Source organism: Suricata suricatta, chromosome 5 (assembly GCF_006229205.1).
Source record: "Suricata suricatta isolate VVHF042 chromosome 5, meerkat_22Aug2017_6uvM2_HiC, whole genome shotgun sequence".
In the NCBI taxonomy this organism is placed as follows: domain Eukaryota; kingdom Metazoa; phylum Chordata; class Mammalia; order Carnivora; family Herpestidae; genus Suricata; species Suricata suricatta.
This window is the reverse complement of record NC_043704.1, coordinates 66,622,103-66,647,874: the sequence shown is the minus strand read 5'-3', so window position 1 is coordinate 66,647,874 and position 25,772 is coordinate 66,622,103. Positions and strand designations below refer to the sequence as shown.

Sequence of the window (25,772 nt, the reverse complement as noted above, 5' to 3'; positions counted from 1 at the left end):
CAATGCTGGGATCATGACCTGAGCTGAAATTAAGAGCTGGACACTCAACTGACTGAGTCACACAGGCACCCCATTTCTATTTTTAATTTTCAAAGGCAACCTACTGAATTGGTGAAATTACTTGCACATGATATATCTGATAAGGGGTTAATATCCAAAATGTACAAAGAACTTCTACAACTCAACCCCCCAAAATAATCTAGTTAAAACTGGGCCAGGCACCAAAATACACATTTTTCTAGAAAAGATATACAGATGGCCAACAGACACATGATAAGATACTCAATCAACATTACTAATCATCAGGGAAACGCAAATCAAAAGCACAATGAGATATCACCTTGTACCTGTCAGAATGGCTAAAATAAAAAAGTTTTCAAAATTAAATCACATACAGTAAATTTTAAAATTGATTTGCAAAAATTTTGAGGTTTACATACTGAATTAAATGACATAACTTGCTAAATTAATAAAGTAAATGTAAACTTTAAAAATATTTGTTAAAATTTATATAGCATTATAAATACTATACTAAGATGCCTTTTAACTTCAAATCAACTTCTTTTGCATACTATAGAAAATGATTTATCATTAAACCAATTCCTATAGAATCTATGAAAGAAGGTTTGTAAGTCTAAAGAGTTCAGAAAATCTCACTTAGCAAGAGAATGAATAATATACTCTTCCAAATTTGAGCCCTAAAATGCAATGAAATAATAATCTAAAATGTTATTATAGTTTTTCATAGAAACATCTGATAGTTTTTGTTTCTAAAACATTACTAGCAATAGCTACAGTAAATCACAAAATATAAACTACCTAACCTCAAAAAGTCATACATTACTGAGATAACTATACAAAATTGATATAATAAGTATGAAAAAATATTAGAATCACTGAGAGAACTGAGAAAGAGAAAAGCAGCTCCTGATACCCAAGAGACATCTGACAAGGCCCCTCTGTGACCATGATGAATCAAGATAAGATCAATCTCGATTCATGTCTGACCACACCAAAATATGAATGTCACCTGTCACAAAAATATATATTTTATAAATATATAATTTTAAAAATGTATCTTTCACAATAGAATTAACTACTGTAAAGGCAAAGAAGTTAGGTGACTTTCTGACTATATCATCAAGACTTGGAACAGTATCTAAAGAAAATAGGTATCTGATAAGTATCTACTAATTATTAAATACCACAAAATCAAAGTCACAGATACTATGTTCCCTATCAGCTATGAAATAAAATTAGAAGTTATTAACAAAAATATTTGGACACTAATATGTATACTTCTAAGTAATTATGGTCAAAGAAGAAATTATAGTGAAAAGTATGAAACAACTGAACAAAAATGCCTTATATTAAAACTTGTGATAAACATATTTAGCCTAATCAAGAGGGAAATTACTGTTTTAGAAATACAAATGAAAAGAAGAAAAAATTTTAATTCTTTACTGATAAAAGCATTTGACTTTAGAAACTTAAGGAAAAAAAAAGAGAGAACTTCAAGATAAGTCACTTATCCAAGAGTAAAGGATATCTTTCACTTATTCAAACATACTTTTATGTCTTTGAGAAAGTTTAAATTTTTCTATATATAGATTTCTTATTAATTTTATAGCTAATCACTTTGAAGTTTTTGGTTGCTATTTTATTTATTTATTTATTTATTTATTTATTTATTTATTTATTTATTTATTTATTGAGAGACAGAGAAAGACAGGCAGGGGAGAGTCAGAGAGAGAGGGAGACACAGAAACTGAAACAGGCTCCAGGCTCTGAGCTAACTGTCAGCACAGAGCCCGATGCGGGGCTCGAACCACAAACCGTGAGATCATGACCTGAGCTGAAGCCAGACACTTAACAGACTGAGCCACCCAGGCTCCCCTTTGGTTGCTATTTTAAATTGGATCTTCTCTGACAGCTCAGAGCCAGGAGCCTGCTTCAGATTCTGTGCCTACCTCTCTCTCTCTGCCCCTCCCCTGATCACAGTGTCTCTCTCAAAAATATATAAAATGTTAAAAATTTAAAAAAATGGAACACATGTTTAATATTTTTATTGAAGTACAGCAAAAAGAACACAAATTATGAACGTGTCTTTAATGAATTATGAAGTGAATATACCTGTGAAACTACTACCTGCATCAAAAAATACAATAGAAAAACAAGAAATAGAATAAAAATACTACAAGACACTCACAAGCCTCTTTCATACCCTTAATGAGTCAACATTCTCGTTCTCTTTTTATCTTCTAAAAGTAACTACTGGTTTCTGGGGCACCTGGGTGGCTCAGTCGGTTAAGGGCCTGGCTTTTGATTTTCGCTCATATCATGATCTCACGGTTCATGAGATTGAGCCCCGCATAGGACTCTGCACTGATAGTGCAGAGCCTGCTTAGGATTCCCACTCTCCTTCTCCCTTTGCCTCTTCCATGCTCATGCTCTCTCTCAAAATAAAATGAATACACTTTTTAAAAAATAAAAAATAAAAGTACTTACTACTAGCATTATAGGTTATCAGTATCTGGTTTTGAATTTTATATGAGTGGAATTATATATTAAATATCCTTTTCTGTCCTGCTACTTTTGATATTTATAGCAGTAACTCACTCACTTTTATTATTGTAATAGTATTCTATTGTTTAGATATGACAATACCATAATTTATTCATTCAACAGGTAATATAGTAAAGTTGCTATAAATAAGCTTGCATATGTCTTTTAGTGAATAGTGAATATGCATTTCTATCAGATATATACTGATTCATGGGGTAAGAATATTTTTGGCTCGTGCGATTATGAAGGCTCACAGGTCTAGAAGGGTTAACTGGTAATCCAGAAACCCAGAGAGCCAATAATAGAGTTCTAGTCTGACTTTAATGGCATAAGAACTAGAAGACTAACTGGTGTAATCCCATACTGAAGGCCATCAAGCGCCAGATCCAGGAAGAGCAGATGTTTCAGTTCAAGTCCAGAGGCAGGAAAAAGCTGATGTCCCCAGTTGGAAAGTAGTCAGCCTATCTTGGAGGAAAGTTGGCCTTTTTTTGCTCTATTCAAGCAATGGATTCAATGAGGCCCACTCACACTAGGAAGAGTAATCTATTCAGTCTAATTGTTTGAATGTTAATCTCATCCAGAGCACCTTCACAGAAACACCAGAATAATATTTGACCAAATATGTGGGCACCCCACAGTTCAGCTCATGTTAACACATAAAATTAACCTTCATATCTTTATTATCTTTCTTCTACATTGAGATTAATTCACTATTTTTCAATTTTTATACTAAGATCATTGATTTTCAGCTTTTCTTCACTTTTTTTTAACAAATGCAACAAAAGCTATAATATCCCTCTAAAACACAGCTTTAGATTCATTCCATAAGTTTTAACATATCATTTGTATTGATAATGTTGTATTGTAATTTAACTTAAAATATATTCTAACTTCAATACTGATTTCTTGTTTGACATGTTATTCAGAAATGTAGTGTTTAATTACTAAGCATTTAGGAGATTTCCTATTTATGTTTTATTGATAATCTTGCTAAATTCTCCAGGGGGTGAGAGAATATACTGAGTATTATTATACTCCCCAGAAATTTCTTGAAACATTATTTATGGCTCAGCAAATGTAAAGTTTGGGTAAATACTTCATGTATACATGAAAATAATGCATGGCCTGCAGGTGTCGGGTGTAATGTGCTACATATGTCAATTAAGTCAATCATGTTCAAATTTTCTTTATCTTCATTAATTTATCCTTTATTTGCTTATTTTTGCTTCTTTAAATTTTTTTTTATGTTTTTTATTTATTTTTGAAAGACAGAGAGAGACAGTGCAAGCAGAGGAGGGTCAGAGAGAGAAGGAGACACAGAATCCAAAGCAGGTTCCAGGTACTAAGCAGTCAGCACAGAGTCAGCACAGAGACCTATGTGAAGCTCAAACTCATGAACTGCAAGATCATGACCTGAGCCAAAGTCAGACACTTAATTGCTTAACCGACTGAGCCATCAAGGTGCCCCCACTTATTTTTGCTTCTTCTGTTTGTGATGGTATTAGGAAGTAGAGTCTTTGGGAAGTGATTAGGTCTTACAAATGGAACCTTAATGTGCTAGGGTGGCTCAGTCTGTTAAACATCTGACTCTTGATTTCAGCTCAGGTCACAATCCCAGGGTAGTGAGGTCAAGCCCTGTCCTGGGTTCCATGCCAGGCATGGAGCCTACTTAAGATTCTCTCCCTCTTCTGCCTCTCTGCCCCAATCCCATTTGTGCTCTCTCTAAAAAAAAAAAAAAGGGCGGTGGAACCCTAAATAAAAGGAGCAGTGAAAGAGACTGTAAGAAGCTTTCTTTCCCTTTTTACTATATGAGAACACAGAAGTGAGAAGATGACCATCATGAAACTTGTCTTTTACCAGACACTAAATTTGCTGGTGCCTTAGTCTTGCACTTTCCAGCCCCAGAACTATTAGAAATATAAATGCTGTTTAAGTCATCCAATATAGAGTATTTTTGCTATAACAGCCTGAACCAAGGCATCTATTTTGTGTGATATTAGCATAGCTATACGAGTTTTATTTGTGTATTTGTTTTTGCTTAGGGTATACATGCTATATCTTCCTTCTCTTTTTACATTCAACTTTTCTATAACCTTAAGTTTAAAGCATTTCCGGGTGCCTGGGTGGCTCAGTTGGTTAAGCCTCCGACTTCAGCTCAGGTCAGATCTCTTATTCGTGGGTTCGAGCCTCGCATCAGGCTCTGTGCTGACTTCTAGCTCAGAGCCTGGAACCTGCTTCTGGTTCTGTGTCTCCTTCTCTCTCTGCCCCTCCCCCTCTCATGCTCTGTCTCTCTCTGTGTTGAAAATAAATAAAACATTAAAAAAAAAGTTTAAAGCATTTCCTTGTAATGGCACCTGGGTGGCTCAGTGGGTTAAGTGTCAAACATTGGCTCAGGTCATGATGTTGCAGTCTGTGAGTTCGAGCTCCACCTTAAGCATTGTACTGACAGCTCAAAGCCTAGAGCCTGCTTTATTATCCATTCTTCTCAAACTATTCCAAAAAATAGAAATAGAAGGACAACTTCCAAACTCATTCTACGAAGCCAGAATCACCTTGATTCCCAAACCAGACAGAGACCCAGCAAAAAAAGAGAACTACAGGCCAATATCCTTGATGAACAGAAGTGCAAAAATCTTCAAGAAGATACCTGCAAATCGAATTCAACAGCATATGAAAAGAATTATCCACCATGATCAAATGGGATTCATTCCTGGGTTATAGGGCTGGTTCAGTATTCACAAATCATTCAATGTGATACATCACATTAACAAATGAAAAGATAAAAACCACATGATCCTATTGATAGATGCAGAAAAAGCATTTGATAAAATATAGCATCTTTTCTTAAAAAGACCCTCGAGAAAGGTGGGATAGAAGGAACTTACTTAAACATCATAAAAGCCATTTATGAAAAGCCTGCAGCTAATATCATCCTCAATGGGGAAAAACTGAGAGCTTTTCCCCTGAGGGCAGGCACATGACAGGGATGTCCACTCTCACTACTGTTGTTTAACATAGTGCTGGAAGTCCTAGCATCAGCAATCAGACAACAAAAGGAAATAAAAGGCATTAGAATTGGCAAATATGAAGTCAAACTTTCACTTTTTGCAGATGACATGATACTCTACATGGAAAACCCAACAGACTCCACCAGAAACCTACTAGAACTGATCCATGAATTCAGCAAAGTGCAGGGTACAAAATCAATGTACAGAAATCTGTTGCATTTTTTTATACACCAATAATGAAGCAACAGAAAGAGAAAGCAAGAAACTGATCCCATTCACAATTGCACACATACACACACACAAAAACCCATAAAATACCTAGGAATAAGCCTAACCAAAGATATAAAAGATCTCTATGATAAAAACTATAGAAAACTTCTGAAGCAAATTGAAGAAGACACAAAGAAATGGAAAAACATTCCATGCTCACAGATTGTAAGAATAAATATTGTTAAAATGTCATTATTACCCAAAGCAATCTACACATTCAATGCAATCCCAATCAAAATTTCACCAGCATTCTTCTCAAAGCTAGAACAAACAATCCTATAATTTGTTTGGAACCACAAAAGACCTCGAATAGCCAAAGTCATATTAAAGAAGAAATCCAAAATAGGATTAGCCTCTACTACAAAGCTGTAGTCATCAAGACAGTTTGGTATTGCCACAGAAACAGACACATAGACCAACGGAATAGAATAGAGAACTCAGAATTGGACCCACAAATGTATGGCCAATTAATCTTTGACAAAGCAGTAAAGAGTATCCAATGGAAAACAGACAGCCTCTTTAACAGATAGCTCTGGAAGAACTGTACAGCAACATGCAAAAGAATGAAACTAGGTCTCTTTCTTATGCCATCCACAAAAATAAACTCAAAATGGATGAAGAACCTGAATGTGAGACAGGAAACTATCAAAACCCTAGAGGAAAAAGCAAGAAATAACCTCCTTGACCTCAGCCGCAGCAATTTCTTACTTGACACATCGCCAAAGGCAAGGGTATCAAGAGCAAAAATAAACTACTGGGACCTCATCAAGATAAAAACCTCTGCACTGCAAAGGAAACAATCAAGAAAATTAATAGGCAACTGACAGAACGGCAAAAGATAGTTGCAAATGACATATCAAATAAAGGGCTAGTATTAAAATCTACAAGGAACTCACCAAACTCCACTCCTGAAAAACAAATAATCCAGCAATGAAATGGGCGGAAGACATGAATAGACACTTCTCCAAAGAGGACATCCAGATGGCAAGAGACACATGAAACAATGCTCAGCATCACTCATTATCAGGGAAATACAAATTAGAACCACACTGAGATACATCTCACACCAGTCAGAGTGGCTAAAATGAACACATCAGGAGATCATAGACGCTGGCGAGGATGCAGAGAAACAGGCACCCTCCTACACTGTTGGTGGGAATGTAAACTGGTGCAGCCGCACTGGAAAACAGTGTGGAGGTTCCTCAAAAAATTAACAATAGAATTCCCCTAGGACCCAGCAATAGCACTGCTAGGAATTTACCCAAGGGATACAGAAGTGCTGACGCATGGGGGCACATGTACCCCAATGTTCATAACAGCAATGTCAACAATAGCCAAATCATGGAAAGATCCTAAATGTCCATGAACTGATGAATGGATCAAGAAGAAGTGGTATATATATATACAATGGAGTACTACATGGCAATGAGAAAGAATGAAATCAGACCATTTGTAGCAATGTGGATGGAACTTGAGGGTGTTAGGCTAAGCGAAATAAGTCAGGCAGTGAAGAACAGATACCATATGTTTTCACTTATAAGTGGAACAGGAGAAACTTAACAGAGGACCATGGTGGAGGGAAGGGGTAAAAATAATTTGGGAGAGGGAGGAAGGTAATCCATGAGAGACTCTTGAATACTGAGAACAAACAGAGGGCTGATGAGCATGGGTGAGAGGGGATGGGGGATGATGGGCATGGAGGAGAGCACTTGTTGGGATGAGCACTAGGTTTTATATGGAAACCAACTGACAATAAACTATAAAAAATGACTGTAAAAGAACTTAATAAATAAATATATCTGTTAGAGTTGTGTAAAATAATTTCATGACATTAATTTCGATGTTTAGAAATTTTCTTAGTTTTAGTGTATTTCTTCTTGTTTTGTGTATAATTTGTGTAACTTTGTTTTTCCCCTCTTTTTCTTCATCAGGTCAGATAGTAGTTTGCATATTTTGTCTATGTTTTATGCAAAGAACCAAAACATTAATTTATAAAACAGCTTAAAAACAGGAGAACTAAGTCCATTAAGTTCTGTATGTATCTTTATATTTCTCTTCTGTTTCCTTTTGCTTTATTTTTTTATTCTTTCTCTAACTTTTTGGTTTTATATTGGATTTATTTAATTTTCTAATTTTCATTCATACAAGTATTAAAGGCTATTAAAGGCTATGAATTATTTTATAATTTATTTCACTTTTTTCATATAAATTATATTCCTTATTTCATAGGTAGTACTATGGTATTTTTAATTTTTATATATTCTTCAGAGTTGGTTTTTATTTTCTATTTGACATAACAGTTATATAATAAGATTTTTAAATTTTCCAAGTGGAAAGGAATTTTTGACTTTGGATTTTTTATTATTGTTTCACTCTATATGAAATGTGCAATCAATTATATTGCTTAGATATTGAAGATTTCCTTCATCAGATTACTCAAGGTAACCCCTAAGTAGAGATGTAATTGACCAGCATTCAGTATCTAGATAATACCAACCAATCATCTGACTTACGAGGCAGGCCTGAATTCTGTCCTCCTTCATCAGTTGGTTTTAGGTATCCCCCACCCCATGAGACCATATATATGGGTTGAGAGAAAGGAACTGTTGCAACAGATGTAATTCTTAGACCCCCATTTATCTAATTATGCCTTTTAGACAACTGAAGGCTGATTTCCTGAATATACCACTTTCACTGTAAAATGATTTTTGTCAGTTCCCTCACCCATTCCTATGACTCAATGAGTATGATAACATCTAAGTCATGTTGGACAACTCAGGTTACATAGTCATTTGGTGTCCCATGGTTAGGTGTTCAGTCTCTACAAGAGCTCATTAGCATGCACGGAAATGCTTTTAAAATGAATAGCTGTTGTGACGCTCTCGATGGGCTTTCCAAAAGACCATTCTTATCTACCAGCTACATTAAGCTCCATTAGGTCTGTTAGATCACATTGGTAAGGTGGACTGCAAAGCAGTTTGGAAGCCCTTTCTTCTCTAGGTCCCACTTAAAACCAGCAGACTTTTTGGATGATATTTAAAAATGATTTGGAATAATAATTTTCAAGTCATTATAAACTATTATCTAAATCTCAAAAGGCCTGTCAAGTATTATGACACTTTCCACAAAAGCATATGTTTTACCTTAGAGGAGCTACTCCTGCATGCCCCAGACCATTAGACCCTCAAAATCATTACATATAAGACAAGGTCATAGATCTTAATGGGATTTTCTTCCCACCTTCTGACATGATCTTTTGAGATACACAGGATTTGCCACTATCTGCTCACCATACCCAATTAGTATTACATAGTAAAGAAAGTGAACTAGTATCCTTTCTAAAAAAAATGTCAATACAATCAAGTTTCCTTAGAACTATGTTATGACAAAGAGTATGAAAAATAACACAGTCCTGGGGGAAAAATTATGACATTATAATGTGCTCCCTTTCTATGAAAGCAAGCTACTTTTGATTTTATCTGCTGATATACTGAGAAAAATGACTTGACTAAATCAGTAATTGTTCATCATGAGACATAGGCTCTTACTGATCTGCACCTGTAGAAGTATCAACAGCAAGGCAGGTGTGATTTGGGCACACATTTGGTTAATTTTACAGTGGTCTACTAATACCAAGCTCAATGCATCTTGTTTTTTGCAGGACCCAGACAATGGAATTCAACAAGTGACCACTACTATTACATCCTTTAAGTCTAAGTGAGCTAATTTCTACAACTTCTCCAGAAATACATACTAGCTTTTCTTTATAAGAATGGCAAGGAGAGACAAGTTTGAGGAGTTTCCATTCTTCCCTTCCAATTGTAATAGCTCTAATTCCAATGTCAGAAAACCAGTAAGAGAATTATGCCAGCTTCTACACATATCTATACAAATTATACAACTGAGGTGTAAAATAACTGGGTGTATCTGCATACCCATGAGATACACTTGGTCAAAACATCATTTATCACCTAGTGACCTAGTTCTATATACCATGACTCTAACTGGATGACATTTTTTGGATCTTTTGATATTAATGTCTGCTCCACTCCTATAGCTATCAGTACTGAAGAAGTAAAGTTACTTCTGCAAATGACCATGGATGTTTCTATAATTATTATATGTACTTGTGGAAGCACTTCAAGGTCCTTCCTCAAGGGCAACTGGCCTCTCCCTTTCTATCAATGGGCTCTAGATCTTAGAGCTGACTTATATCTGGAAACCTGATGAAGTGCTCTAAGTTTCCACTTCAGTGGTCAATGTTAAGAGCTTTTTTTTTTTCTGCTTATGCAAATCAAACATCTCAGTCAGCTGCTCATCTAATTTTGCTCCTAGAAACAGCATGATATATTAAGCTATTACCATAGATTTCTGCACTACAATCCGGGCTTACTACTTGTTATGGTAATTATGTTTGTATTGCCAGATGGTCAAATATTACCATCTGGCCCCTACCAATCCATGATATTTAATCCCCATAGATACTATGGAGTCCGGATCTCTGCCATCATCTTCTACTGGCAACAAAAGCCACAGGACAACCCCTATGAAACTTCTCAAAAAAATGCTTGTACTCGTCTTTCTAAAGCCCTCCTTATTAGGTTAAGTGAACACAGTGTCCTTAAGAGCCTCCCAGGGAATACAGTTAGGAGGTGAGTTGCCAGGACAAATATAATATATCCATTCAACATTCTCACCTCCCTGTTTTCTGACCCCTTTAATACTATACCTGTCTACTTTACTTACCATACACCTTTGTTGAGTCCAGCCTTCAAAGAACCATCCCAACAAATGATTAGGACCAGATCCAGGTGTCCTTCTCAGAGGACATAATTTTCATAATTAAATCCAAATTATGGTTGAATGCCCCCATGTAAATGAACTCTCCTCTATGTAGTCCCTATGTTCAAACTCTTAAAAAAAATTCCTACACACTTGGTGACTAACTATCCAGTTCCTAAATTCTTTTGGTGGGGAGTGGTTTCAGACATGGTGCTTATTTATTTCTGGAGGAGAATTTATACATTAGGGTGTGCTGAAATCTGAGATCTGATTATAGTTATTGGCCTGAAGGTAATGAAATTGAAGGTTGATCTTGTGAGGGTAAACATCATCAGGCAATAAAACTACCTAATTTCATTGGCCATTTACCAAGTCTTCTAAAACAGAGGAAACCATATTCTGGAAATAGTAAAAGAGGTACTTCTGCTGGCCAGGAAGGTTCAAAGAAATTGGAGAAGGTGAAATTCTCAGGCTTATGCTCACAAATTTCCCTATCCCAGGTGTAGTCATTGAATAATGTCCTCCTAGACCTTCAGAATATAACCTTATTTGGAAATTGCATCTTTACAGGTGTAATTTGTCAACAACTTTGAGATGAGGGGCACCTCACTGGCTTAGCTGGTAGAGCATGAGACTATTGATCTCAGGGTTATAAGTTTGAGCCCCATGTTAGGTGAAAACCTTACTTAAAAAAAATTGAGATGAAATCATCCTTGACTAAAGGGTAGGCCTTTAGTCTGGTGTCTGGTGACTGGTGTCCTTGTAAAAGAGGAGAAGACATAGAGGCAAAGAAGATCATGTGAAGACAGAGGAAGAGACATAGTCATGCTGCCACAAATCAAGGGACACTAGGAGCAACAAGAAGCTTGAAGAGGCAAGAAAGGGTTATCTCCTAGAGCCTTGAGAAGGAGCATGGCCTGACCAAGATCTTGATTTTGGAGTTTTGGTCTCCAAATTTAAATAATAAATTTCTATTGTTTGAAGTCAACCAGTGTATAGAATTTTGTTATGGCAGCCCTAGGAAGTGAATAAACCAGGAATCAGGGTCACACTCTTTTCTTACCAGGGCTTTGACTTTAACAAACAGACCTATCAAACTATGCATTTATTCTCTTATAAACAGACCTATCATACTCTGCCCTCGAGCTGTCTTTAATGGGCCTCTTAACTCAGTAATTAACTCTTCTGAGTTAAATCATCTTATTTCCAGTGCTTTGATAGACAAAATGATGCCCACCAAAGATGTCTATACCCTAATCCTCAGAACCTGTTAATATATTACCTTCATTGACAAAAAACAAAACAAAACAAAACATAAAACCTGTCCATTGTAATTAAGATTTGTTGATGAGGAGAGTATCCTGGATTATTTGGGTAGACCCAATATAATCACGAGTCCTTAAGAGTGGAGAACCTTTCCCAGCTATGGTTAAAAACAGATGCTATGTTACCTTTGAAGATGGAGGAAGGGAGCTTCAAGCCTATAAAGGTGTACAGTTTACAAAAGGTGAAAAAGGCAAGAAAACAGACTCTCCTCCAGAGCTACCAGAAAGGATTGCAACCTGCTAATATCTTGATTTTAGCTCAGTGAGACCTGTATTGGACTTCTGGCCTACTGAACTGTAAGATAATACATTTGTGTTATTTCAAACTACTAAATTTGTGGCAATTTACATCAGAATAGAAAATAATACAAGTGGCATCAAAGGAAGCTGGTTTTTTCCATTATCATTATAATCATCCTTGCTCTTTACCAATTAAACACCATAAGTATTTGAACTCCTATTGACTTACCTTTCCTCAGCCCCTTTCCCAATTATTCATGGAGGATATTTAAATAATTATGTCACTGCATGATAAAGTTTCATAACACTTCACTTGACACCTTCAGTAGAAGGTGTGGGTTCTTTGATTTTTAAATCGGAGGCAGTTCAACCCCAAACTCTTATCCTGAGGGCATACAATCTAGAACAGGTGGCAGCAAACTTATTATGTAAAGTGACAGATAGTAAATGATTTAGGCTTCACAAGCCTTATACCTCTGTCACAACTGCTTGACTTTGCTCTTGTGGTAAGAAAGCAACCACAGACAATATGTTAATGGTGAGCATGGCTTGTCCCATAAAACCATTTTATAAAAACAGGCCTCAAGCCAGATTTGTCCCACAGGCTATATTTTCCAATCCCCGATCTAGAACAATTCTGATAACTTTGTCTTAACCAGGGTTCTGTGGAAAATAGCCTGAGGCTAGGCATATGTGCTAATGTTTCACAGAGAATTGCAATCTCAGGGCTGTAATAATAATGGAAAAGTGAAGTAAAGCAAAGGAGTAAAAGTAAGATGATACATTATCACACTAATCACCACTTTATGGGAGAAGACAAAGACACAGCCAATCACTTAGCAGGTATACCTGCTTGGCCTTGCTGGATGTCTCTAACAGTTTATGTGGAAAAACCATAATTCAGAATAGCCCCACCATAGGGAAAAGGAAAGGAGAATTTATTTCTTGTGTCTTGTCTAATACTGGTCAAGGTTTTCTCCATGGGAAGTTAATATCCCCTCACTTCAGTGTCTTGTCATTTGACCCCTTTGGTAACTGTTAGGGAAGCCAGATATTATGCCTTATAGGATGGCACATTATCTGAATCCAGAATTAAAGGGAGGAGCTAATACTTGGCATAGCCAGTCAACCTAAGGAAATAGTACTGTATAAAGCTGATTAATCCTGCCTAAATGGAGATTAAGCAAACAGTCACAATTTGGGGATACAAACAGGGCTGAGAGAATTCAAGAAAATGTATACAGTATTATGCCCAACATAAGCATCTCTCACTTCAAGGGCACCCTCTTCGATTGGATACACTAATGCACAGTTTCTTTAGTAAATAATATCTTAGAGAGAAGACTATTTTCTGATTCCATGATACTATGTTGTTTCAGTACAACACTTAACATAAGTAATTTTTTCTTCTTTCACTTCACCACCAAGTCTCCAGGGAAATTTGTCCCTTCCAGGTTGAATTTATCCCAGAAATGTAAAATTTTTAATTGTAAAATCTATTAATAGTTCAACAAATTAACAATTAAAGGAACAGTCATCTTGTAGTATAAGTTCATGATAGTCAGCTTTCTTTATTGTAATATAAGTGTCTGACACTAAACTTTTGATTGCTGAGGCATTCACTTCAGACACCCATCCTGAAGAAGCACATCGCCAGTTACATGACTAGATAAAGAGCCAGGCTAACTGAAGTTCCCCTTTTTTAGAAAGCTCTGGTTGACATAGATAAACTGACAATTTGATTGACAGCTTACTTTTCCCTTTCCACACTTATATTCCCACTCTTCTGTTTTATTTCACAAATAAAGTGAACATGTGAAACCCTAGGCATTCCACCCTCAATAAAATCAGAACCCCAGGTACACGCACTCTTTCTTTACCAATGGCTTCACTGAGTGGCCCCAAGTATGTTGTGTACCCTCTAGGATTCATGAACAATAAGCCTTGTTTTTCAGTTCCCCGAAGATTGTTGCAGAGATGCATCTTGACCACTAAAAGAACCACAAAGTTTGGTCCAGCCACAACACTGGCTCTGAAAAGGGAAATGTCTATGGGGGCTGGTTCAGGTCCAGTTGAGTATCCCCCCATATTTCTAGACCCTATATAGCATCCTTATCAATAGGCTGAGATTAGCACAAAACATATCTTAATGCATGTAGAAAAGCATTAAAAAATTTAACACTATTTATAATTTAAAACTCTTAGAATACTGGAAATAGGTAAAAAGTTTATAACTTCATAAAAGCAATCAATCAACAACCTGTAGCAAGCATCTTAATGTTGAAATCTTGGAGGACATTTATTTTGCAGTTGGAAATAAAAGATAGTTCCCATTAAAACCATTTATATTCAACTGTACTGGGTTCATAGCCAACAAAACAAATATGTATATAAAAATATATCAATATTAGAAGGGAAGAAACCAAATTTGTCTATGTTTGCTATGCTTTTATACATTGTATATTCCAGGTAATCTAAGGATAGCTATTAAAAACAAAGCATTAAATAATACAGTGAACACAAAATAACAAAATAAATATTTTATTCACTAAAATTAATTAAAATTAATTTTTAAGAAAATTCACAGAAGCATTAAATCTGTAAAGAATCAGAATTAAGAATTCTAATTAGCTTAGAATTAAGCTAATAAAAGATATATATGAATTTTGTGGAAAAAGTTATAAAGCTATATAGAAAAGATAAGAAAGGCAAAGGAAACATATTATAGTTATAGTTGGAACACTCATATCTTAATAAAGTAAATTTTTATAATCAATATGTTCAGTTACAGACAAAATCCCAGTAGGCATTTACATAGAGCTTTATAAACTGATTCTACAGTGTGTATAGTACAATAAATGTTGAGAAAAAGCCAAGATAGAGAAAGAAGAGGTGGAGGGCCTACCAGATAACAAAATATTTTGTAAAGGTATTATTACTAATAAAATGTAGTAATAGTACACTAATAAATAAATATATCAATGCAACAGAGGAAACATCCAGAAAAAGAGCCATTCAAACATGGGAACTTCATACGAGAGTGAGATGTCCTTATAAATTAGTAACTGAATTAACTATTGAATAAATGAATTATTTCTATGTAAAAACAGATGTACCCTTATCTCAAACCAACATAAGATAAATTATATTTAGGTTCAAATCTAATTGTGAAGTGGAAAGCCTTAAAACTGATTTTGTTTTTTTAAAAAAAGGAAGATATTTTCCCACAGGAAGAAATGATTTACTGAATAAGATATAAAATGTAAGAATCAAATGAGAAGACTGATAAAATAAAATGAGAATACATTAAAATAAGAAAAAGTATGTGTCGAAAGGCTATTGATGGAAAAACTAAAGTACAAGAAGTCAAATGATTTGGGGGCACGTGGGTGCCTCAGTTAGTGAAGCATCTCACTCTTGACTTCAGCTCAGGTCATGAAATCTCAAGTTTGCAGAATTGAGTTCTATGGCTGGCTCTGTTTTGACAAATGGAGAGATTCTCTCTCCCCGCCCCCTCTCTGCTCCTCCCCTGCTTGCACAAGCAGTTGTTCATGTTCTTTCTCTAAAGATAAATAATTTTTTTAAAAAGTCAAATGATTTATTCAAGATTTCAAACATGTAGTATTCTGACTGTAATACTAATTTATTTTGCATCCCTTATAATTTTTAATTACATAATTAAGACACATTATATTCTTTCATAAAAAATTTGAACAAAGGGGGATATCAATACCTTTGATTACTTTCCCCAGTTCCAAATCTCTAGTATACTATCTACTTTCAGGCATTTTTTTTCTTGGGCATTTGAATATATAATAAAAACACAAATGCATTATTCAAGTAGCCTTACTGCATTTATTGTTCTACAACTTTTTAAAACATGGCTTAAAGAACTTTCCACATCAGTACATCATTCTATAATATAGATATATTAGCATATATTTACTCACTTTTCTATTAATTGAACCTTATTGTTTTTAATATTTTGCCCCTTGGTAATATAAATATGATAGACATCTGAAATGAATTTTCTAAGTCATAATGAATTCATGTTTTTAAATGGTAATAATGCCAGATTGCCCACATTGGTATATATACCTACTAGTGCTGTATTTAGGTGTCCATTATTCAGTTATTAATATTTTCCATTACCTGATATTATTTTTAATATTTTGCCAGTCTGGTGTGGAAAAAATGGGATATTGCATTTATTTAGTACTCATGAGGATATTTCCTTTTCATAGCAGCCATACTCTGCTCTCTAGAGTTGAGAGTCAACACATTTTCAACTCTTATAACTGCCTTTTCTAATAGATTTACTCTCATATTCCTAATTATAGTTATATTGCAATTTCTTAATATATCAGTTAGACATTATTGATTTCCTATCATGAAAGACGAGGATATAGTACAGTTTTTTATATATTTTGCATGTTCATTATTTGCCTGCTATATATGTAGCAAGCATCTCCCTCTTTATTGTCTATCTCTTATCATAATTGTCTCATTATGGTATATTCCTTAAAGTTTTTCAGTTTTATGTCTTTCCCATGTATGTCTCTATACTCATGACTCACTTCCTATAGTTTCTTCTAAAACTTTCTGAGTTGTGCTTTTAATGTTTATGTATTTTCTCCATCTGGAATTTACTTCTATGAATGGTGTATGGCAGAGAGACATTACTATTTTTTTGAAATGGATATCCAATTGTCCAACACCATTTACTCAATAGTTTGTTATGTCCAAAAACATCTTCTCTAAAATATCCAAATGTCTGAGCCATTTCTGGAATGTCCATTTATATCTACTGGCCTTTTTGTATGCCCATGTACCAATATCAAAATGTATTACTTTTTAACAATAGCCAAATTATAGAAAGAATGCAAATGTCCAACTGATGAATGGATAAAGAATATGTGGGGTTTGTGTGCCTGTATGTGTATGTGTAATGGGATATTCCTCAGCCATAAAAATGAATGAAATCTTGCCATTTGCAATAATATAGGTGCAGCTAGAAAGTATAATGCTAAGCTATATAAGTCAAAGAAAGACAAATACCATATGATTTACTCATATGTGGAATTTAAGAAACAAAACAGATGAACATAAGGGGATAAAAAAGAGAGGCAAACCAGAAAACAGACTTAACTATAGAGAATAAATTAAAGGTTACTGAAGGGAGAGGTGGGCAGGGGGGATGAGTTAAATGGATGATGGGCATTAAGGAGGGCACTTACTGTGATGAGTACCGGGAGTTGTATGTAAGTGATGAATCACTAAATTCTATACCCAAAACTAATATTACAATGTTTGTTAACAAACCAAAATTAATAAAAACTTGAAGAAAAAATAAAATTACAATGCTTAAAAATTTTTCATTTTTTAAAACTTATAGTTACTAATTTTATTTTTCTTCCTAACTGAAGTATAATAACAGTGTAATATTAGTTTCAGGTGTACAATATAATGATTCAACAATTATATTCTTCCATTTATCTATTACACCTCAACTACCTCCCCTGTGACAACCATGGATTTGTTCTGTATATTTAAGAGTCTGGGTTTTTTTTTTTTTTGCTTGTCTTTTTTCTCATTGTTCATTTGTTTTGTTTCTTAAATTCCACATATGACTGAAATCCTATGGTATTTGTCTTTCTCTTATTTCACTAAGCATTATACCTTCCAGGCCCATCCATACTGTTGCAAAAAGCAAGATTTCATTCTCTTTTAATGACTGAGTAATATTTTGTCATTCATGTATACCACATCTTCTTTACCTATCCATCTATGGATGGAGGATGGATTGCTACCATATGTTAGCCATGGCTAACAATGCTGTAATAAACACAAGGGTGCATATATCTTTTTGAATGAGTGGGGTTTTTTTTGTATTTGTTTTGTTTTCTTTGGATAAATATCCAGTACTGTAATTACTAGATCATATGGTATTTCTATTTTTAATTTTTTGAGGAACTTCTATACTGTTTTCCACAGTGGCCCCACCAATTTGCACTCCCAGCAACTGCGAACAAAGCTAGAGATATCACAAGCCTGGAATTCAAAATACACTACAAAGCTGTAGTAATCAAAACAGTATGGTACTGGTATAAGAATAGACACATAGATCAATGGAACAGAAAAGAGAGCCCAGAAATAAACCCACACTTATATGGTCAATTAACCTATAATAAAGGAGGCAAGAATACATAATTGAGAAATGACAGTCTCTTCAACAAATGGTTCTGAGAAAACTAAATTGCATGTCATTCTTGCCGAGGGGCTGGGCTAATCTTCTCTGTATCATTCTGATTTTTAATATATGTGCTGCTGAAGGAGCATGGTGCTTGGAAAACTAGACAGCTACATGGAAAAGAATGAAACTGAAGTGTTTTCTTATACTATACACAAAGATAAACTCAAGATGGATTAAAGACCTAAGTATGAGACCTGAAACCATAAAACTCCTAGAAGAAAAAATGGGTGGTAATTTCTTTGACATTAGCTGTAAAAATATTTTTCCAGATATGTTTCTTCAGGCAAGGAAAACAAATGTGAAATTAAGCTAGTGGGGCTGCACCAAAATAAAAAGCTTTAGCACAGTGAAGGAACCACTAATAAAACAAAAAGGCAAACTACTGAATGAGAGAAGATATTTGCAAATGATATATCCAAAAAGGGGTTAATATCCAAAATATATTAAGGAAACACCAAACAACACCAAAAAAAAAAAAACCCCCAAATAAACCAGTTAAAAATGGGCAGAGGACCTGGATAGACATTTTCCCAAACAAGACATACAGATGACCAACAGACACAAGAAAAGATGCATAACATTGCTGATCATCAGGGAAATGCAAATCAAAACCACAATGAGATGTCACCTTACACCTTTTAGAATGGCTAAAATCAAAAACAGAAGAAATAACAAGTATTGCTGAGGATGTAGAGAAAAATACTTTCTTTTTCTTATGCATTTTAGAATCATTTCTTTAAAAATAATTAAACTCTGATGACACCTGATTGGAATTACACAGTACTAATGGATCAGTTTGAAGAAATCCAATGTTCTTTCCATTACCATCGGGCAAACTTGACTTCAGGCTCAATATTTATTAGGTAAACTCACTTTCTATCATTTAAAAATGAACAAAGAAGCAAACCTATACTAACTAATTTAATCAGATGTTTTCTATGGTGTTTAGCAAAAAATATATTCTTGCAGGAGTAATATTTATGATGAAAGTGATGCTTTAGATCTTTTCATGTTATCAACTTTGTTTCTTCAAAATCAAATTATGAGTAATCAAAATGAATAAGGATTATATTTAACCTCGGAAATTTTCTATATATTTACCTATTTATAAAATCAAGATTGGCTATTTTATGAATATTTAATATCTGTCATTTATTGTTACCAAAACTGAATAGCAGAGACCAATAATTATTGATACTGATAATCAAATTTTTAAGTTCCAGCATAGAATATTTGAAAATGAAGTTGTTCCACATGTCCCATACCTTCCTGAAAATTCTAGCATTAAATATCACCTTTAGCTCTAGGAGAAAATAAAGACTTAATTTGGAACCATTATTAGTGTGAATAATTCATTCATTCATGTATGCATTCATTTACTCATTTGCTGATTCATTCATTCAACATAGTTTAATTTTAGAAAACACTGAATGCTATGAACTGTGCTATAAATTAGGTACAAAATAAGAGCAAGAAACACCTTCATTCAAGGATGAGAAAAACAAATGCGACAATAATGGTATTGTAATACTCACTTTCCCTTCATCTCTTGGGCTATCACTTAAATGTACAACTGGACCTGGATGAGTCTTTGTGGATCTGTTAAATCAATTCAAAATAGTAATTAAAAAATAAAAATTAAAACACCTTACCATTAGAGACTGGAACAAAGAAACTATACTAGAATACACTCCTAATATTCTGAGAGTTAGTGTACATTCATTTGAATTTTGGTTGTTTTTCTTGAACACTATTTTTCTTTCTCCTAGTAACTCTATTAAAATGGTTTTTTTTTTAAAAAAACCAGGTTTAAGAACATAGATCCATATAACAATAGGATTATTCATCTTTTTTTGTTTTAAATGTTTATTTATTTTTGAGAGAGTGAGTACGAGCAAAGGAGGGGCAGAGAGAGAAAGGGACACAGGATCCAAAGCAGGCTCTGTGCTGCAGAGAGCAGAGAGCCTAATGTGGGGCTTGAACTCACAAACTATGAGATCACCACCTGAGCTGAAATTGGATGCTTAACCAACTGAGCCACCCAGGTGACCTAGGATTCTTTATTTCTATAGCACAAAAATTAAATACTTGAGGGGACAATATTAATAATTAAAATGATGCTTTAGATCTTTTCATGTTATCTTTTTTTTTTTTATAGTTATTTACTTTTGAGACAGAGACAGAGCACAAGTGGGGGGAGTGGCAGAGAGAGGGAGACACAGAATGTGAAACAGGCTCCAGGCTCTGAGCTGTCAGCACAGAACTGTGAGATCATCACCTGAGCCAAAGTCGGAGCTTAACCAACTTTATTTTCTCATTATCAAAGGAAAATTATGAATAATCAAGATGATGCCTTTTCATAAAAGTATGGACTTATAGATTATTTATATATTTGTTGCCTTATCTGGGCCTCTGAAAGTTTGAAATTGAACTTTTACTTATACAAGCAAAAGAAAACTTACACAGCCATAAGGCCATAGGATGCTGTAAATCCTTTCAAATTGCAAAGTATATACCTGATTTACAATTTCTTATGACATAAAATGTCTGATTTTGCTCCTAAGAAAAGTATAGTAGCTCCTTTGATTTACAAAGAAACTCTATTGATAGCCAGCTAACAGAAAATTGACAAACAGGAAACAAAGTTCACTGGTTATGTCTCATTTATTTGTAATCCAGGGTAAACAATAACAGATAATTATGTATCTGGGTGCATATTGTTAAAAGGACCTATGCTCTGTAAATCTGACTTTAAATTTATTCTACTCTGATATGTCATCCTTCTTTTGTGTTCCCTGTTATAACATATTATTGAATATGATTATGTCCTGGTTAAATATAATATGACCCGATATGACCACAGATCCATTACTGCTCATTTTTCCACATCTTTTCAACAGCCTATTTGTAACAGATTAATCCTATTATTATATTGACATAGTTATAATTTACTTCTTCTGCACATATTAAAGCCAGTAAAGATTCTTCACAAAATAGTAAACAAGATTAAATTTTAAAAACTTGTTGGAATCAGAGAAAAGTGACAAATTAAGTAATTCTAGTTTCCCCAGATACTGACTCCCCACAGTAACTCAGAAAAATAAATACATATTTTCTAGGTATTTGGTTATTGGTTTTATACTAGATTTTATTATCTAAAAATAGAAATACTAATTCATACTTCATACTAATTATGAAGATTAGAATGTATATATATTACGCCTAATATGATGGCAAAACCTGTTAAGCACTCAATGAATCATATGTATTATGACTGTTGTAAATCAAAGGAGTAATTGGAAACCAGAGTTACTATCTGCATTCTAAATGCAGTGTTTTATTAGAGTGGAAGTGCCTCTGATAAGGGACAATGTCCTTCAATTATCCTTTGGAAATTAATAATACCCAACAAACCACATACCACTGTCTCTTGGGTTTTATTGGAACAACAAATAACAAAGTGTACTTCATGATAAACTAGTGACTATATAATATATTTCACTTAAAGAGTGTTTCATATTTAAAAATTTTGGGAAACCCTGAATTAAACACAGGTAAATATTTTTTCTTCTACAAAACTTCTTGGAGCCATAATATGCAAATGAATATTGCAAATCTTTGATATTTCCCAAAAGTACTGGTTCATAGAATCCTTTCTCATTGACTGTATTAAAGGAATCACTGAAATATACTTTGAGAAATACTAGTAAGGCCATACACAAGTACAAAAGTAAAGAATTAAAAATTCTCTAAGAAAAAGATTCTGATAACATTGGATAACCTGCTGCCAGCTAGAATTATAACACAAGAGACAAAATTAAATAAAAAACAGAAACTTTAGTTAAATTTCAGTTAAAAGTCTTAACTAACCAGACAGTAAATATCTTACTAAATTTTGTTGCCTGTAATTATTTGGAAAACTATCAAAAATAAGTCAAAAAATTTTTAAATAGTTTATTTTCAAATTGGTTTCCATGTAACACCCAGTGCTTCTCCCCACAAGTGCCCCCCACCATGACCATCACCCCCTCCCTCCCCCTTCCCCTTCAGTCCTTGGTTCTTCTTCAGTATTCAGTAGTCTCCCCTGATCTGTGTCCCTCACTCTCCCCAGCTCTCTTTCCCCCTTCTTCTCTCTATGGTCCTCTGTTAGGTTTCTCCTGTTAGACCTATGAGTGCAAACATATGGTATCTCACCTTCCCTGCCTGACTTATTTCACTTAGCATGACACCCTCCAGGTCCATCCACTTTGCTACAATGGTCAAATTTTTAAAATAAGCCAAATCTTTGCAGGTCCGTCCACTTTGCTACAAATGGCCATATTTCATTCTTCCTCATTGCCATATAGTACTCCATTGTATATATATATACCACATCTTCTTGATCCATTCAGCACCATGATGGCTTCTTAATAGTTTCCTTTGTGGACCTCCTTTCTCTTTCTGTATCTTAAATGTTGATATTCCTTTGCATTCTGTCCTCATCTGTCATCTATTCCCATATTATATATGGTCATGAATTCAAGAACTCACAGGAGCCAAGCAAGTATTGCAAATGAATTAAATAGGCTGAATGAGAAAACTGTGCCAAACTGGATAGCACATTATCCACCTATAAAAGGTGGATTGACTATTGGCTGCCATGCAAGAATACTGAACTAGAATTTCTCATCATGAATTTTCATGAAAATGTGGATATACAAATATCTATTTCTACTCTACCAATTTTCAAGTATTAGACATAACTCAGAACATATTTAAAACTCTGGTAGCCAAATAAAACATCTGTGAGTCAGAATTGGTTGAGTGCCTGCTTGTTTGCTACCTGTTTTCTATATTCTTCACACACAATCTCATCTTTTCTCTTAGTTTCAATGACCATAAATTCCGATCTTATTACCGTCAGATCCATATATATCCCACTTCCTATCATTTTCCCATACCAATTCCATTTGAATGTCTTATTAACAGGTACGGTTCAATCTACCTAAAATTGAACTCATTATTTTACTCCCAACTTATTCAATCTCCTGCTTTATTTCACTAAGTAGCACCCTTATCTACACAATTGCTCAAGCCTAACACCTCTTAATTCTCTATTGTTCTTAGATCCTCCCATAATACCCAAGTCTGACCTCTTCTATCTTCTATTTGTTTAATTATGGCAGCTTATCTTCACTCCTAAATCAATGTTTACCTAATATACAGTCTTTTCTCTTTTTAATCATTTCTTCATACCTGCCTTCAGAGTAGTCTTCCTAAATGCATATTTACTCAAGTCAATTCTCTGCATAAAGGCCTTCAAAATCCAGCTCTTGGCCTTTGAAAGTCCAAACTTCTTCAACAGGCTTAATTATCTCTCCTTTGTCATCCCTTCTCCTAGGTATTCCAACCAACTAAACTACTTAAAATTCCTGTGCATGGAACAAAAACCCTCTTTCATCCTGTAAACTTTCTATCCCCTCCTTCTGGAATACTCTCACCCCTCTCTCCCAATTCTTCACACAAGTAAAATTCTCATCCTGTCAGATATCAACATAGATGTAACTCCCTTCACAGATACTTCTCTAAGACCCCATGTTAGGTGTCCTTCTTATAGAATTGCCACATTTTATTTCCAATATATTGGAACTGCCTTTTTAATTAATCTCACCTTTATTAGACTGAAAGCCTCAAGGGGACAGTAACTATGTCTTCCTAGTTCATAGTTGTTTCCAGTACCTAGCATATCGTAGTGCACATAAACACGTTTGAGTGATTGTTAAACATAAGCCTTACACTTATAATTTAATTCTGAATTTCATGCTCAAATTTTAATCATATGTAGAAAAACATAGGTTTAGTTTTTAAAAACCTAGGCCTGCTGCACATAAATATTAATTTCCGTGCTCTAACCTGGAATACATTTTCCCATAGAAATTTCTTTTTTAATGTCAGTTTAGTTCTATGCTGCTATTTTATGAGGTCGTCCACAAACATCACTCTTTCTATAGAAAATGTGTTCCAGTTTCCAAATAATTAATACATACATTTTGGAAACACATTTATAATTAAGGGAACTGACTATAATTACAATTAAGTGACTTCACTAAAAAAAGAAACTATAAGATAACATTGAATAAAAAGTATTTCAAGAGCTTACATAGAAATAATTTCACATATCTTTTAAAGACAGTTCTGCATTTGCTATACTTATAAAGTGTATTGTTAAAACTTGTGTCACTGAAATAACTCTTAAATATATATTTTATTATTGTCCCATATACTTGACACATATTAACAGGAAGTGACATATTTTCTAATGTATCTGAAGAGGTAGAGAGCAGTTAAAAGATTGTTCTAGGAGACTGAAAGTTGCCATTTAAAAGCATATATATCACAATGGCTCTATAATTCCATGGAACACACTTTTGGAAATTTGGTCTATGTAAACCAAGAAACATTCAAGAGGTAATGTTGTCTACTAATAATTTCTTGAGGATTTTTCAGGACATTTTCAGAGGCATGTACAACTCTATAAAAGATGAGATTTATATAAATGGTAGATTCTATTTGATGCTGTATCACATGTCTAAGATCATACTATGAAAAATAAAAGTGCCTTATTTTACCTGTTTCTTATACTTTTACCCTTATAGTTCTTAAATTCATCAGTAGTCCTAAAGTCATAACGGTTAGTCTACATAAATACATATAGGTAGAGTAGAAGTCACTAATAAACTACAAAAAATATTTGGTAAATATGTGAATATGGAAACAAAATAGTAAAAGTGGTGAAATATTTGATATATTTGGATAATAAACTTAATGAGCAGCATTCAACTGAACACAAATGATATATCTATTACTACTTGTACTAATGTTAAATTTGTGTAAAAGTTTATAATTCAATCTCTCAAGTTTATTTGCTTTTATCATTATCCTGAAACAATATTATGAGCACAAACATTAAGTGAAGCCCAACTTACCACTTTTATAGAAATAAGATTATAGTGGGAAAATCTTTCCCAAATAGCTAAAAAAGTAAGTAATTTTTAGAACACATAGTTGGCTATTGGATAAGTGTTTTTTTTTAAATACACATATAGAACATCAAAATACATATGAGAAACATAGCTCATGCCAATTTAATTATAAATAAAAGCAGTAAGTCAATAGTAGAGTGTAACTATCATACTAACTCTCAGTAGTGTCACAGTCACTTAGTAGCCTCTCTGTGGAAAGCACCAAAATAATCTAATCATAGAGGGAGACCATTGGAAAATACTCATTAGTACATAATACAAAAGAAATATTATAACAAGATCATAATTAGTAACAGCCTTTCCTATT

The 25,772-nt window shown here is 34.1% G+C and overlaps 1 protein-coding gene and 1 non-coding gene across 2 annotated transcripts in view; both read right to left on the bottom strand.

Moving 5' to 3' along the window:
- Nucleotides 1-25,772, bottom strand: part of STXBP5L (syntaxin binding protein 5 like) — a 361,836-nt gene that overhangs the window by 197,922 nt on the left and 138,142 nt on the right. Inside the window, exon 8 of the mRNA XM_029939407.1 lies at nt 19,979-20,042. Coding sequence (XP_029795267.1) covers nt 19,979-20,042 — 64 coding nt within the window. The remainder of the gene's footprint in view (nt 1-19,978; nt 20,043-25,772) is intronic.
- Nucleotides 18,423-18,529, bottom strand: LOC115293060. Its single transcript, XR_003909322.1, has one exon. It is a non-coding gene; the product is annotated as a U6 spliceosomal RNA (small nuclear RNA).